Source organism: Camelina sativa, chromosome 18 (genome assembly GCF_030686135.1).
Source record: "Camelina sativa cultivar CO46 ecotype springtype chromosome 18, ASM3068613v1".
In the NCBI taxonomy this organism is placed as follows: Eukaryota; Viridiplantae; Streptophyta; class Magnoliopsida; order Brassicales; family Brassicaceae; genus Camelina; species Camelina sativa.
Genome location: NC_141897.1, coordinates 8,799,047 through 8,816,857, shown reverse-complemented (window position 1 = coordinate 8,816,857; position 17,811 = coordinate 8,799,047). Strand labels below are relative to the sequence as shown.

The 17,811-nt window shown below is 32.9% G+C and overlaps 1 protein-coding gene across 1 annotated transcript; it reads right to left on the bottom strand.

Annotated features, from left to right (window-relative positions):
* Positions 1-16,289: 16,289 nt before the first annotated feature.
* LOC147921630 (uncharacterized) lies at positions 16,290-17,483 on the bottom strand. Its single transcript, XM_087497764.1, has one exon. It carries the CDS (start codon positions 17,481-17,483, stop codon positions 16,290-16,292), a length of 1,194 nt encoding a protein of 397 aa, XP_087353890.1.
* Positions 17,484-17,811: the final 328 nt, after the last annotated feature.

Sequence of the window (17,811 nt, the reverse complement as noted above, 5' to 3'; positions counted from 1 at the left end):
GTTTTATCCTAAAAGAGGCTTAAACCGAGAAAACAGGCTAAAACTAGGAAAACATTGATTCGAATCAGTAAACAGCTTTGTTATTGTTTATAGGGTCAAAATATGTAACCATCCAAAGAATTTGACTCATTACAAGAGTTCGAGTTGAATTTGAATTGTTTAGAAAACACTTATACCCATTTTGTCCCGAAACAAGCTAAAACCGAGAAACCATTGATTTGAAGCAGTAACCAGCTTTGTTACTGTTTATAGGGTCAAAATATGTAGCAATCCAATGCATTTGACTAATTATAAGAGTTCGGGTTGAATTTGGAATGCTTAGACAACACTTATACCCATTTTGTCCCGAAACAGGGTAAAACCAAGAAAACATTGATTTGAAGTAGCAAAAAGCTTTGTTAATGTTTATGGGTGAGAATGTGTGACAATCCAATTTATTTGAACAATTGTAATAGTTCATGATGAATTTGGACTAATAAAAAGATTTTAACCATCCAGAGAAAACATTGATTCGAAACAATAAACAGCTTTGTTACTCTTTCTAGGGTGAGAATGTGTGAGAATCCAATGCATTTGACTAACTGTAAGAGTTCGAAATGAATTTGGACTGTATAGACAAATCTTAAACCCGTTTTATCCCAAAACAGGCTTAAACAGAGAAAACAAGCTAAAACCGAGAGAAAACATTGATTCAAAGCAGTAAACAGCTATGTTACTCTTTCTAGGGTCAAAATATGTAACAATCCAATGCATTTGACTAATTATAAGAGTTCGGGTTGAATTTGGAGTGTTTAGACACCACTTTTACCCATTTTGTCCTGAAATAGGCTAAAACAGAGAAAACAGGCTAAAACCGAGAGAAAACATTGATTCAAAGCAGTAAAAAGCTATGTTACTGTTTCTATTGTCAAAAAATGTAACAATCCAATGCATTTGACTAATTATAAGAGTTCGGGTTGAATTTGGAGTGTTTAGACACCACTTTTACCCATTTTGTCCCGAAATAGGCTAAAACAGAGAAAATTGGCTAAAACCAAGAGGAAACATTGGTTCGAAGCAGTAAACAGCTATGCTCCTCTTTCTAGGGTCAAAATATGTAGCAATCCAATGCATTTGACTAATTATAAGAGTTTGGGTTGAATTTGGAGTGTTTAGACACCGAGAAAACATTGATTCAAAGCAGTAAACCGCTATATTACTCTTTCTAAGGTCATAATATGTATCAATCCAATGTATTTGACTAATTATAAGAGTTCAGGTTAAATTTGGAGTTTTTAGACACCACTTTTACCTATTTTGTCTCGAAACAGGCTAAAACCAAGAAATCATTGATTTGAAGCAGTAACCAGCTTTGTTACTATTTCTAAGGGTCAGAATGAGTGAAAATCCAATGCATTGACTAGTTCTAAGAGTTCGGGATGAATTTCATTTGTTTAGACAACAATAAAACCCGTTTTATCCGAAAACAGGCTTAAACCGAGAAAACGGGGTAAAACCGTGAGAAAATATTGATTCAAAGCCGTAAACAGGTATGTTACTCTTTCTAGGGTCATAATATGTATCAATCCAATGTATTTGACTAATTATAAGAGTTCAGGTTGAATTTGGAGTTTTTAGACACCACTTTTACCCATTTTGTCCTGAAACAGGCTAAAACCGAGAAATCATTGATTCGAATCAGTAAACAGCTTTGTTACTATTTCTAGGGTCAGAATCTGTGACAATCCAATGCATTGACTTGTTCTAAGAGTTCGGGATGAATTTGCAGTGTTTAGACAACACTTCAACCCGTTTTATCCCAAAACAGGCTTAAACTGAGAAAACAGGGTAAAACCGTGAGAAAACATTGATTCAAAGCCGTAAACAGCTATGATACTCTTTCTAGGGTCATAATATGTATCATTCCAATGTATTTGACTAATTATAAGAGTTCGGGTTGAATTTGGAGTGTTGAGACACCACTTTTACCCATTTTGTCCCGAAACAGGCTAAAACCGAGAAAACATTGATTCTAAGCAGTAAACAGCTTTGTTACTGCTTCTAGGATCAGAATGTGTGACAATCCAATGCATTTGACTAGTTGTAAGAGTTCGGGATTAATTTGGAATGTTTAGACAACACTTAAACCCGTTTTATCCCAAAATAGGCTTAAACCAAGAAAACGGGGTAAAACCGTGAGAAACATTGATTCAAAGCCGTAAACAGCTATGTTACTCTTTCTAGGGTCATAATATGTATCAGTCCAATGTATTTGACTAATTATAAGAGTTCAGGTTGAATTTGGAGTGTTTAGACATCACTTTTAGCCATTTTGTCCCGAAATAGGCTAAAACCGAGAAAACATTGATTCTAAGCAGTAATCAGCTTTGCTTCTGTTTCTAGGGTCAGAATGTGTGATAATCCAATGCATTTGAATAGTTGTAAGAGTTCGGGATGAATTTGGAGTGTTTAGACAACACTTAAACCCGTTTTATCCCAAAACAGGCTTAGACCGAGAAAACAAGTTAAAACCGAGAGAAAACATTGATTTGAAGCAGTAAACCGCTATGTTACTCTTTCTAGGGTCAAAATATGTAACAATCCAATGCATTTGACTAATTATAAGAGTTCAGGTTAAATTTGGAGTGTTTAGACACCAGTTTTACCCATTTTGTCCTTAAACAGGCTAAAAACGAGAAAACGTTGATTCTAAGAAGTAAACAGCTTAGTTACTGTTTCTAGGGTCAGAATGTGTGACAATCCAATGCATTTGACTAGTTATAAGAGTTCAGGATGAATTTCATTTGTTTAGACAACACTAAAACCCGTTTTATCCCAAAACAGGCTTAAACCGAGAAAACGGGGTAAAACCGTGAGAAAACATTGATTCAAAGCTGTAAACAGGTATTTTACTCTTTCTAGGGTCATAATATGTATCAATCCAATGTATTTGACTAATTATAAGAGTTCAGGTTGAATTTGGAGTTTTTAGACACCACTTTTAGCCATTTTGTCCCGAAACAGGCTAAAACCGAGAAAACACTGATTCGAAGCAATAAACAGCTTTGTTACTGTTTCTAGGGTCAGAATGTCTGACAATCCAATGCATTTCACTAATTGTAAGATTTTGGGATGAATTTGGAGTGTTTAGACAACACTTAAACCCGTTTTATCCCAAAACAGGCTTAAACCGAGAAAACAGGCTAAAACCGAGAGAAAACATTGATTCAAAGCAGTAAACAGCTATGTTACTGTTTCTAGGGTCAAAATATGTATCAAAAAGGTGTATAGATGTTTAAAGTGTTGGTCGATAGATTTTGAATATATTAACACATCATCTATGTATACAATACAGAAGGTGGAGTAAGGGTTAAATATTTCGTTCATTATATTTTGAAATTCGGATGGTGCGTTGTTTAAACCGAAAGGCATAACATTCCATTCGTAATGCCCAAAAGGCACTGTGAATGCTGTTTTATATTTATCCTTCTCGGCAATTTGTATTTGCCAAAATCCACTTTTCATGTCAAATTTAGAGAATATACAGGCGTCATATAATCGTTTTAATAGATCTCTTTTGTTTGGTATTGGGTATCTTATCCATTGTATTACATTGTTTAAGGATTTATAGTTGATTACTAAGAGTGGTACTCCTCTTTCTTTTTCAGCTTGGTTGTTAACATAAAATGCTGAACAACTCCAAGGAGATTTAGATTTTCTTATTAAGTTCTTATCTAGTAATTCTTGTATTTCCTTTTTGCAATATTCTAAAAGGTCTTGATTCATTTGAATAGGTCTAGCTTTAGTTGGAATATTTTTTTCGTTAAAATCTTTTTCGTAGGGTATTTCAACAATATGTTTTTTTCTTTCCCAAAAGGCATTTGGGAGTTCAGAACATATTTGGTTTAGTAGTTCAACTTCTAAAGTTTTTATTTTATTTGTCACTTGTGGATCACTTAGTTGTTGTTCTATATGTTGGTATTTTATTTCTTGTTGTAAATATTGTATATGTTTTTGTTTCCCGTCTATTAAATTTATAGGTTTTTCTATTGTTGAATTTTGTAAGGCTAAGATTTCTTTTGTTTTCATTGGGGATAGAAATTCAAACATTATTTTCTCTCCTACAATTTTTGTGGTAATCCCTAGTTCTGTAACTTTAAACGGATAAATTTGTGTAAAAAATGGTGTTCCTAGTATAACTTCTTGGCTTAAGTTTTTTACAAGGATAATTTGAGTTTTAAAACAATAACTTTTGTTACAGATTTTTGCTTTAGGTAATTTGTAGTTGACCTTCAAACTACTTCCGTTTGCACCACTAAGTTTTTCATATGTTTTTTCATAGAATTTTGTAGGAACTATTCCTTCTCTAATACAATTATAGTCAGCTCCTTTATCTAGAAGTGCTATTGTTTCTAGTTTAAAATCATACCTTATGTGTATTGTGATTTTTGTATACCATTTTTGATAGTTTATTTTGTTTATGGTTTTCAGGGTTGCTTGTGGAGGGTTTGTCCATTGTTGTGGGTGGAGATTCATGGACTTTTGGTTCTATAAGGGTTAATCTAGCGTCTACTTGCAATTGATGAAGTTGATGTTGGTGAACTATTTGTTGTAATTCTTTTATTTGTGTTTTTAAATTTTTAACTTCTCCTTGTAATTCACCAGTGGTTACTTGTTTAAATAGTGTTGGAGAGGGATATTTTTCTATTATTTTGTTAAGACTAAAAGGTTGTGGAGTTAATAATTGATTTTCTCGTTGCACTAAATCTAATAAATATTCTTTTTTTGTTTCTTGATCATCTATTTTATCTATAATATCTATTAAAAATTGTTTGTCAATGTCTTTTGTAATTATGTTTATTGTTTTACAATTGCATATGCCATCTGAGATATTTTTAGAATTTTGAGAGGATGTGTCACTTTCATCTTCTATTATGTCTAGAGAAGGGTCGCTACTGAGTTCTTCTGAATTTTCAGTTTCTGAAAGAAGTAATTTTTCTAATTTTTCTTTAATGTCTTGTTGATCGTGAAATATTTCATTGATTTATCTTTTCATTTTACAATCTGTAGATTTATGTCCTGGCCTTTTACAGTTCCAGCATATAATTCTTTCTTTTTTAGATGGTTCTCTGGGGTTTTTGTTTTTTGTATAGTATGAGTTAAAAAATTTCTTTGTAAATCTTTTATTTTTATTATAAGGTTGTGGATAAAAAGTTTTATTTTGTTTGCGTAGTTTTCTTCTTTCTCTAGAAGGTGGAGTGAGACGATTATAACCATATTGTTCACAAAATGAACCCATAGTTTCTCCAAATTTAAATTTGTTACTTTGCTGTTTATCTTTGTGTTCTTGACATATTTGTAGACCTTCCTTTTTAATAAAGGCAAACAATTGACCATAGGTTATTGTATCCCATGGGATTGGTTGTCCTCCAGAATAATATTTTAGTTTATTAATTAATCGTTCTGCGAAAAATGATGGTAATCCTGCGATGAACCGTTCTTTCCAGAAGGGTTGGTTGCAGTCGTGTCTTTGAAATATGTTGGTTATAAATATATTTTTATACCATTTGAAGTCCCCTAGTGTTGGACATCTAAGATTTGTTAAAATAAGTTTTTTACTTGTTAGTTCTTCCGAAGGGTTTCCTACAAAGTGCATGGTCATGGTGTGGAGTAATACTTCTACAGCGTTTTGAACTTGGTCTTCTTCATAAAAACCATCTTCTCCTTCTACTCTTCTAGTTTCAGTATGGTTTAGAATAGAATTTTGAGTTTCTACGCCTAAAGCATTGTCCCACCAAAATTTCAAGGCTCCATTGAAGCCCGAGATTAGCATGACACAAGCTTGGTGGTCTGACATTCCTTTAGCTTTATAGGATAGGGTTGCCATCCCCATTTCTTGAAATAAATTCATCATTTCATATTCGGATCTACCATCTATATTCCATTCATATATGCCTTCTCCGTTGTAAAAGTTTGTTGAGGGAAATTTATGATGTTCTTCAAATAATAAGTCAGGTGGTGAGTGCCTTGGATAATATGGTTTTTTGGATGGTTGAAAGTTTCTTTTTATTCTATTTATTTCTATATCGGTTTCAGATTGAATGTTTTCGTCAATATTATTTATCCCCTTGGCTTTGTCTAGTCTATCAAGTCTAGTTGAGATTGATTTTAAAATTTCATTTTCAGGAAATTTAATGGCTTTTGTTAATGGTTTGAAGAGAGGTGGTGAGATTGCAGTAAAGGGTGGAGATAACGGCTGACAGTTTGTTGTTATGTTTTTTTCGTCTTTTTCTAGTTTGTTATCAAGGTTATCTATTTGTCGTCAAATAGTATGTAATATTTGACTTTGATAATTATTTTGTTCATATACTATCTTAATGTCTGCCATATATATTGAATCTTTATCATCTCGGTTTGCCCCGGTTCTAAAAGGTGTAGCTATTACTTGTCTTTGGGGAGTGTGAATTTTGATGTCTTTCAAAGGTGGATGGACTGATTTGTGTATTTTTCTGTTAGTCATTTCCCATGTGTGGTACAATGTGGAACTAGTGTTTATTGATTCATTTTTATATGGGTAGCATATGTCATTTTCTAAAGCGTATGTTTCAAACCATGTGAAAAATGGAATATTTACTTCTATATTTTCCATGTAGTTATACCATATTTCTCTAAAAGTTGTAAGTTTTTCTTTATTAAAAGCTTGAAAGTACCATTTTCTTTTATCCTCGTTTTTATCTGATAAGAATTCTTCTTTAAGGTAATCTTTGTCTATTGTAAATGTTTTTATGATAACAGTTATTGATTTAAAAATCTGAAGCTGTTGGGGAAGTAGGAAAGTTAGACGATCCCACTTCTAACTGTTGAACTGGTTCAACTATTGGTGCTTGAAAAATAATAGGTTTTTTCCCTTGGCTTTTTGTTAAAATTTGTTCTACACTTTCCTCTGATTCAGTGCTAGCTTGGCCAGTTCTGTACTCAGAGAAAGATGAACGTGGGTGGAATGAACTAAATTTTAATGATGGTGGATCTCAGAAAGAACCGAAGTTTAATAATATTTTTCCATCATATTGTTCTGTTATACTCGTAATAGTTCTTTGTTCAAAATTTCTTGGTGGTTGAGTAATATTAATTTTCCATTGATCAGGAATTGTAATTTCTGTCCATTTTAATTGTTTAGGTGTATATGTAGAGGTTGGTGTGTCTTTACCATGTGCACCCAATATTGTTGTTTCGCCTTTATCATCTTGCAATAAACATCGTGGGTTGAACTCAGATGTAGATTGCTTAAAGTAAATACGATACAACAACAAATAGCTATGTCTTTCTCGCTGAAATTTAATTTCAGGCAAGTGTACCTTTAAAACTAAAGTATTAAATATTGTAGGGTCATGTAAGCTTACTTGAAAATTTGGTGCACAATTAAAATATATAGCTCCGTTGCATAAGTTTGATTGTACTGCTCCTAATAAGGAGTCTTCAAATTTTAAAAGTGTTTTATCTCTTAATAACATGAGTATTGGGGAATCAATTCCTGTTCTAGATAAAGGTTTAATTGCTAATTGTATTAGGCCAAAATGAATATAATTAAATTTTTTTCTTTTATAGTTTTCTAAAGCCATAGAAGAAAGTAGTTTAATTTCTTCAAATTCATTTTGTAATGATAAAGTTTGTTCATGTTCTTTAATTGAATATGCAGTTCTAAAATCAAAAGTTCCTATTTGATATATATTTTGTGGATTAACATGGGGTAGTTGATCTTTTGATATTTCTTGATTAAAGGTTGTAATTTTTGACATAATTTCTCTTGAATTAATTGTTTTTTGAGATGTAGAAGACGATGCATGCTTAGACTTAAACAACTTCCTCACCGTAGATGCCATGTTTAAATTATACTTAATTTAATACTAAAAATACAAACTAACCGCTCTTATTGATGACGAAAAACACATGGGCTTACCAACGGACTCACTGCCTTCTGGTCTTACAGCCTGGAACACCTACGCTATCAACGCTCCCGACAAGGTTATGGTAGGTTGGTTTTTAACACTAGGCTTAGGTTTAAAATAAACATGTCGTCTTTTGGCTTGGATGTTTTAAGAAAAACATATATCATACTATAAGCAAAATTCTTTTGGCTCTGATACCATACGTTCTTTAACAAAACCCAGGATAAAAAATATTTAGATTATACATTTTAGATTGTTGTATAACTAGAGTAAAACAAGTGTATAAATAAAATGATTAACTTAAAATATAGATAAGAGGGATGATTAAAACTTACTTTATTTAAACTTGGTGAAAATACAAGAGTAAAGATACAAACTTTGAAAACAAACTTATGAAAATTGGAGAGTAGGATGTATAGGGAATTTGTGAATGATCGCTAAAAACACTCTGCCCTCTCCTATTCCTCTCACTTCCTTATTTATACAAAGCTGTATGAAGTTGCGTAAGTTGTTGTCGACGTGTCCTATTTTTGATATTGCGAGAGATGAGTAATCCTTTCTTGATTGAAGTCTTTGTCTTGTTATAGTCTTGAAGTCTTCATTTCTTGGTCTTGAAGTCTTGTATTGAGCTGTTGCATAATTGTGTTTTTTTTGTCTTCATCTTGTCTTGAAAATTGGAGTGTCGATGGAGTCGGTGGAAGAGGTTGCTTCTACAAAATTATATACTAAATATATATGTATTTATATTACAAGCACATAACTTATATATGTATTTATATTACAAGCACATAACTTAAACATATAATAAAAGAGCTGTACCATGATATTTTCACGTTTTTGTTTTTTTTTTTTTTCGCGATAGGTATGTTTTAGAATGGATCGTCGTCTTGCGTATTGTTGTCTTGTGTTATATCATCTTCGTCGTCTGAGGAGGATATTTGCATAGCTATTGTTTCGAGGAGTTTCTTGAGTTTTTCTTTGCCTTTACTTTTCTTGGATCCGGAGGACGAAGTTGTTGATTCTGTAGGACTTGGTGGTTTGTGTGGCGAAGTTTTTGTTTGAATAGGTGGTAATGCTCGGGATACTGTAGCTATGGATTGCTTTATTTGTTGATGTGTTTGGATCCATTTCTCCAAGTTGGATAAAGAGCAGCGGTCGAGGTTATATTTGTCCCACCTAGTGCCAAGATAGTATCCAGGGTATTCCCATATCTATGTGGAAGGCTATCTTTGGTAAAGGGTCGATGAGTTGGTGTTTTTCGTGTTTAGTGTAGTAGGGTAGTGAAACCTTGGGTATTTGGGGTGGATATATGTCATCGGTTGGGCCAAACAAGTACCACCATTCGTAGAACCATCCTGGTATTGTCTTGGGGCAATGAAAGTCGAAGGAGAGGAACCAGAAGTGATCATAGGTTCGTAAGTAAAGGGTATGGAAAAAGGCCTTCTGGTAATCTATGTAGGTAAATCTTGGAATATGGAACCCCGGGATGGAGAATTCTTTTGCGGTGTGCAGGTTTATGAATCCGAGATCTTGGGGATTGCATACTTTGAGGATTTTGCAGGTGGAGTAGGAAATAAGGTTTGGGTCATTCTTGTCGGTATGGTGGGTTATTTCTACTGATTTGGTGTATACGAGAATGAATTCGTAGAATGTGCGGTTTTTGGTAAGGTTATCGGTAAGGTATTGACTTTCTTCGTAAAATATGCGGTTGGTATATTGGGTTAGGTCTTTAAGGGATATTGGTTTGGTAAATGAGGTTGTAATAAGGTGTTGGCGTTGTGGTTTAAGGAAGTAGGACGATTTTTGATCTATGGTTTTTTGTGAGGAGGATGGATTGGATATTTTTTGTGGCTGGGGGTTGACGGCTTTTGCATAGGATAAAGGAGGAAATTCCGCCAAGGCAGAGAATTGGTTGCTAGTGGTTAATTGCTTTCCTTGTAAATAATGTTGATTCTTGACGTGGTCTGATGCACTCATTGGTTTCTTTTGTGTTTCACTCATTTTGGTGATCCTGAGATTTTCCCTGTAAATACTCCCTTGTTAGAAAATCAGGTAAAGAATTATTTTCCCCTTTTATATATTGTATATCAAAATCAAAACAGATAAAATAGCTTCCCATCTAGCAAATATTTGTTTAGAAACTAAGTTTTTAACATCCTTTTGTAAAATCTCTTTGGCCGATTTGCAATCGACACGTAGTAAAAACTTTTTGTTTATTAAATCATCTTGAAATTTAGAAATACAGTTAACTATAGATAAAACTTCTTTTTTAACTGAAGAGTAATTCTTTTGTGGTCCAAGCCAAACTCCTGAGTGGAAACGAACTATAGACTCTTGGGTTGACTCTGGCATTTTCTGTTTAAGGATCCCCCGTAACCTATTTCTGATGCATCTGTCTCTACTATCATGAATGCATTGGGGTGTGGGATGACTAGACATGGTAGTGTTATAACCTTTTTCTTGATATCCTGGACTAGACTAGTATGCAGAGTTGACCATGGTATGGGGTTCTTTTGTAATCTTTGAAACAATGGTTGTATAGTTTTTCGTAGATTAGGTAGAAAATCAGATATGTAGTTTAGGCAACCTAAAAATCTTTGTAATTGTGATTTTTCTTTTATTTCATCTGGAAATTTATTTGCAAATTCTATAGATCTAGATATAGGTGTTATAGTACCTTGATGTATGTTGTGGCCTAAAAAACGTATTTTTGTTTGAAATATTTGCTTCTTTTTTGCGGATACTACTAGTCCATGCTTTTTAACAATGTTCAAAAAGGTGTATAGATGTTTAAAGTGTTGGTCGATAGATTTTGAATATATTAACACATCATCTATGTATACAATAGAGAAGGTGGAGTAAGGGTTAAATATTTCGTTCATTATATTTTGAAATTCGGATGGTGCGTTTTTTAAACCAAAAGGCATAACATTCCATTCGTAATGCCCAAAAGGCACTGTGAATGCTGTTTTATATTTATCCTTCTCGGCAATTTGTATTTGCCAAAATCCACTTTTCATGTCAAATTTAGAGAAAATACAGGCGTCATATAATCGTTTTAATAGATCTCTTTTGTTTGGTATTGGGTATCTTATGTTTGGTATTGGGTATCTTATCCATTGTATTATATTGTTTAAGGGTTTATAGTTGATTACTAAGCGTGGTACTCCTCTTTCTTTTTCAGCTTGGTTGTTAACATAAAATGCTGAACAACTCCAAGGAGATTTAGATTTTCTTATTAAGTTCTTATCTAGTAATTCTTGTATTTCCTTTTTGCAATATTCTAAAAGTTCTTGATTCATTTGAATAGGTCTAGCTTTAGTTGGAATATTTTTTTCGTTAAAATCTTTTTCGTAGGGTATTTCAACAATATGTTTTTTCTTTCCCAAAAGGCATTTGGGAGTTCAGAACATATTTGGTTTAGTAGTTCAACTTCTAAAGTTTTTATTTTATTTGTCACTTGTGGATCACTTAGTTGTTGTTCTATATGTTGGTATTTTATTTCTTGTTGTAAATATTGTACATGTTTTTGTTTCCCGTCTATTAAATTTATAGATTTTTCTATTGTTGAATTTTGTAAGGCTAAGATTTCTTTTGTTTTCATTGGGGATAGAAATTCAAACATTATTTTCTCTCCTACAATTTTTGTGTTAATCCCTAGTTCTGTAACTTTAAACGGATAAATTTGTGTAGAAAATAGTGTTCCTAGTATAACTTCTTGGCTTAAGTTTTTTACAAGGATAAATTGAGTTTTAAAACAATAATTTTTGTTACAGATTTTTGCTTTAGGTAATTTGTAGTTGACCTTCAAACTACTTCCGTTTGCACCACTAAGTTTTTCATATGTTTTTCATAGAATTTTGTAGGAACTATTCCTTCTCTAATATAATTATAGTCAGCTCCTGTATCTAGAAGTGCTATTGTTTCTAGTTTAAAATCATATCCTACGTGTATTGTGATTTTTGTATACCATTTTTGATAGTTTATTTTGTTTATTATCTGGATATATTCTTCTTCTTCTTTTATTTGTTTATGGTTTTCAGGGTTGCTTGTGGAGGGTTTGTCCATTGTTGTGGGTGGAGATTCATGGACTTTTGGTTCTATAAGGGTTAATCTAGCGTCTACTTGCAATTGATGAAGTTGATGTTGGTGAACTATTTGTTGTAATTCTTTTATTTGTGTTTTTAAAATTTTAACTTCTCCTTGTAATTCACCAGTGGTTACTTGTTTAAATAGTGTTGGAGAGGGATATTTTTCTATTATTTTGTTAAGACTAAAAGGTTGTGGAGTTAATAATTGATTTTCTCGTTGCACTAAATCTAATAAATATTCTTTTTTTGTTTCTTGATCATCTATTTTATCTATAATATCTATTAAAAATTGTTTGTCAATGTCTTTTGTAATTATGTTTATTGTTTTACAATTGCATATGCCATCTGAGATATTTTTAGAATTTTGAGAGGATGTGTCACTTTCATCTTCTATTATGTCTAGAGAAGGGTCGCTACTGAGTTCTTCTGAATTTTCAGTTTCTGAAAGAAGTAATTTTTCTAATTTTTCTTTAATGTCTTGTTGATCGTGAAATATTTCATTGATTTATCTTTTCATTTTACAATCTGTAGATTTATGTCCTGGCCTTTTACAGTTCCAGCATATAATTCTTTCTTTTTTAGATGGTTCTCTGGGGTTTTTGTTTTTTGTATAGTATGAGTTAAAAAATTTCTTTGTAAATCTTTTATTTTTATTATAAGGTTGTGGATAAAAAGTTTTATTTTGTTTGCGTAGTTTTCTTCTTTCTCTAGAAGGTGGAGTGAGACGATTATAACCATATTGTTCACAAAATGAACCCATAGTTTCTCCAAATTTAAATTTGTTACTTTGCTGTTTATCTTTGTGTTCTTGACATATTTGTAGACCTTCCTTTTTAATAAAGGCAAACAATTGACCATAGGTTATTGTATCCCATGGGATTGGTTGTCCTCCAGAATAATATTTTAGTTTATTAATTAATCGTTCTGCGAAAAATGATGGTAATCCTGCGATGAACCGTTCTTTCCAGAAGGGTTGGTTGCAGTCGTGTCTTTGAAATATGTTGGTTATAAATATATTTTTATACCATTTGAAGTCCCCTAGTGTTGGACATCTAAGATTTGTTAAAATAAGTTTTTTACTTGTTAGTTCTTCCGAAGGGTTTCCTACAAAGTGCATGGTCATGGTGTGGAGTAATACTTCTACAGCGTTTTGAACTTGGTCTTCTTCATAAAAACCATCTTCTCCTTCTACTCTTCTAGTTTCAGTATGGTTTAGAATAGAATTTTGAGTTTCTACGCCTAAAGCATTGTCCCACCAAAATTTCAAGGCTCCATTGAAGCCCGAGATTAGCATGACACAAGCTTGGTGGTCTGACATTCCTTTAGCTTTATAGGATAGGGTTGCCATCCCCATTTCTTGAAATAAATTCATCATTTCATATTCGGATCTACCATCTATATTCCATTCATATATGCCTTCTCCGTTGTAAAAGTTTGTTGAGGGAAATTTATGATGTTCTTCAAATAATAAGTCAGGTGGTGAGTGCCTTGGATAATATGGTTTTTTGGATGGTTGAAAGTTTCTTTTTATTCTATTTATTTCTATATCGGTTTCAGATTGAATGTTTTCGTCAATATTATTTATCCCCTTGGCTTTGTCTAGTCTATCAAGTCTAGTTGAGATTGATTTTAAAATTTCATTTTCAGGAAAGTTAATGGCTTTTGTTAATGGTTTGAAGAGAGGTGGTGAGATTGCAGTAAAGGGTGGAGATAACGGCTGATAGTTTGTTGTTATGTTTTTTTCGTCTTTTTCTAGTTTGTTATCAAGGTTATCTATTTGTCGTGAAATAGTATGTAATATTTGACTTTGATAATTATTTTGTTCATATACTATCTTAATGTCTGCCATATATATTGAATCTTTATCATCTCGGTTTGCCCCGGTTCTAAAAGGTGTAGCTATTACTTGTCTTTGGGGAGTGTGAATTTTGATGTCTTTCAAAGGTGGATGGACTGATTTGTGTATTTCTCCGTTAGTCATTTCCCATGTGTAGTACAATGTGGAACTAGTGTTTATTGATTCATTTTTATATGGGTAGCATATGTCATTTTCTAAAGCGTATGTTTCAAACCATGTGAAAAATGGAATATTTACTTCTATATTTTCCATGTAGTTATACCATATTTCTCTAAAAGTTGTAAGTTTTTCTTTATTAAAAGCTTGAAAGTACCCTTTTCTTTTATCCTCGTTTTTATCTGATAAGAATTCTTCTTTAAGGTAATCTTTGTCTATTGTAAATGTTTTTATGATAACATTTATTGATTTAAAATCTGAAGCTGTTGGGGAAGTAGGAAAGTTAGACGATCCCACTTCTAACTGTTGAACTGGTTCAACTATTGGTGCTTGAAAAATAATAGGTTTTTTCCCTTGGCTTTTTGTTAAAATTTGTTCTACACTTTCCTCTGATTCAGTGCTAGCTTGGCCAGTTCTGTACTCAGAGAAAGATGAACGTGGGTGGAATGAACTAAATTTTAATGATGGTGGATCTCTGAAAAAACCGAAGTTTAATAATATTTTTCCATCATATTGTTCTGTTATACTCGTAATAGTTCTTTGTTCAAAATTTCTTGGTGGTTGAGTAATATTAATTTTCCATTGATCAGGAATTGTAATTTCTGTCCATTTTAATTGTTTAGGTGTATATGTAGAGGTTGGTGTGTCTTTACCATGTGCACCCAATATTGTTGTTTCGCCTTTATCATCTTGCAATAAACATCGTGGGTTGAACTCAGATGTAGATTGCTTAAAGTAAATACGATACAACAACAAATAGCTATGTCTTTCTTGCTGAAATTTAATTTCAGGCAAGTGTACCTTTAAAACTAAAGTATTAAATATTGTAGGGTCATGTAAGCTTACTTGAAAATTTGGTGCACAATTAAAATATATAGCTCCGTTGCATAAGTTTGATTGTACTGCTCCTAATAAGGAGTCTTCAAATTTTAAAAGTGTTTTATCTCTTAATAACATGAGTATTGGGGAATCAATCCCTGTTCTAGATAAAGGTTTAATTGCTAATTGTATTAGGCCAAAATGAATATAATTAAATTTTTTTCTTTTATAGTTTTCTAAAGCCATAGAAGAAAGTAGTTTAATTTCTTCAAATTCATTTTGTAATGATAAAGTTTGTTCATGTTCTTTAATTGAATATGCAGTTCTAAAATCAAAAGTTCCTATTTGATATATATTTTGTGGATTAAGATGGGGTAGTTGATCTTTTGATATTTCTTGATTAAAGGTTGTAATTTTTGACATAATTTCTCTTGAATTAATTGTTTTTTGAGATGTAGAAGATGATGCATGCTTAGACTTAAACAACTTCCTCACCGTAGATGCCATGTTTAAATTATACTTAATTTAATACTAAAAAAGCAAACTAACCGCTCTTATTGATGACGAAAAACACATGGGCTTACCAACGGACTCACTGCCTTCTGGTCTTACAGCCTGGAACACCTACGCTATCAACGCTCCCGACAAGGTTCTGGTAGGTTGGTTTTTAACACTAGGCTTAGGTTTAAAATAAACATGTCGTCTTTTGGCTTGGATGTTTTAAGAAAAACATATATCATACTATAAGCAAAATTCTTTTGGCTCTGATACCATACGTTCTTTAACAAAACCCAGGATAAAAAATATTTAGATTATACATTTTAGATTGTTGTATAACTAGAGTAAAACAAGTGTATAAATAAAATGATTAACTTAAAATATAGATAAGAGGGATGATTAAAACTTACTTTATTTACACTTGGTGAAAATACAAGAGTAAAGATACAAACTTTGAAAACAAACTTATGAAAATTGGAGAGTAGGATGTATAGGGAATTTGTTAATGATCGCTAAAAACACTCTGCCCTCTCCTATTCCTCTCACTTCCTTATTTATACAAAGCTGTATGAAGTTGCGTAAGTTGTTGTCGACGTGTCCTATTTTTGATATTGCGAGAGAAGAGTAATCCTTTCTTGATTGAAGTCTTTGTCTTGTTATAGTCTTGAAGTCTTCATTTCTTGGTCTTGAAGTCTTGTATTGAGCTGTTGCATAATTGTGTTTTTTTTGTCTTCATCTTGTCTTGAAAATTGGAGTGTCGATGGAGTCGGTGGAAGAGGTTGCTTCTACAAAATTATATACTAAATATATATGTATGTATATTACAAGCACATAACTTATATATGTATTTATATTACAAGAACATAACTTAAACATATAATAAAAGAGCTGTACCATGATATTTTCACGTTTTTGTTTTTTTTTTTTCGCAATAGGTATGTTTTAGAATGGATCGTCGTCTTGCGTATTGTTGTCTTGTGTTATATCATCTTCGTCGTCTGAGGAGGATATTTGCATAGCTATTGTTTCGAGGAGTTTCTTGAGTTTTTCTTTGCCTTTACTTTTCTTGGATCCGGAGGACGAAGTTGTTGATTCTGTAGGACTTGGTGGTTTGTGTGGCGAAGTTTTTGTTTGAATAGGTGGTAATGCTCGGGATACTGTAGCTATGGATTGCTTTATTTGTTGATGTGTCTGGATCCATTTCTCCAAGTTGGATAAAGAGCAGCGGTCGAGGTTATATTTGTCCCACCATTTGATTCTGAATTCTCGGACTAGTGAATATGGCATCTCTGGTAAGAAGGGTAGAAGGTTGTAGTGCCAAGATAGTATCCAGGGTATTCCCATATCTATGTGGAAGGCTATCTTTGGTAAAGGGTCGATGAGTTGGTGTTTTTCGTGTTTAGTGTAGTAGGGTAGTGAAACCTTGGGTATTTGGGGTGGATATATGTCATCGGTTGGGCCAAACAAGTACCACCATTCGTAGAACCATCCTGGTATTGTCTTGGGGCAATGAAAGTCGAAGGAGAGGAACCAGGAGTGATCATAGGTTCGTAAGTAAAGGGTATGGAAAAAGGCCTTCTGGTAATCTATGTAGGTAAATCTTGGAATATGGAACCCCGGGATGGAGAATTCTTTTGCGGTGTGCAGGTTTATGAATCCGAGATCTTGGTGATTGCATACTTTGAGGATTTTGCAGGTGGAGTAGGAAATAAGGTTTGGGTCATTCTTGTCGGTATGGTGGGTTATTTCTACTGATTTGGTGTATACGAGAATGAATTCGTAGAATGTGCGGTTTTTGGTAAGGTTATCGGTAAGGTATTGACTTTCTTCGTAAAATATGCGGTTGGTATATTGGGTTAGGTCTTTAAGGGATATTGGTTTGGTAAATGAGGTTGTAATAAGGTGTTGGCGTTGTGGTTTAAGGAAGTAGGACGATTTTTGATCTATGGTTTTTTGTGAGGAGGATGGATTGGATATTTTTTGTGGCTGGGGGTTGACGGCTTTTGCATAGGATAAAGGAGGAAATTCCGCCAAGGCAGAGAATTGGTTGCTAGTGGTTAATTGCTTTCCTTGTAAATAATGTTGATTCTTGACGTGGTCTGATGCACTCATTGGTTTCTTTTGTGTTTCACTCATTTTGGTGATCCTGAGATTTTCCCTGTAAATACTCCCTTGTTAGAAAATCAGGTAAAGAATTATTTTCCCCTTTTATATATTGTATATCAAAATCAAAACAGATAAAATAGCTTCCCATCTAGCAAATATTTGTTTAGAAACTAAGTTTTTAACATCCTTTTGTAAAATCTCTTTGGCCGATTTGCAATCGACACGTAGTAAAAACTTTTTGTTTATTAAATCATCTTGAAATTTAGAAATACAGTTAACTATAGATAAAACTTCTTTTTTAACTGAAGAGTAATTCTTTTGTGGTCCAAGCCAAACTCCTGAGTGGAAACGAACTATA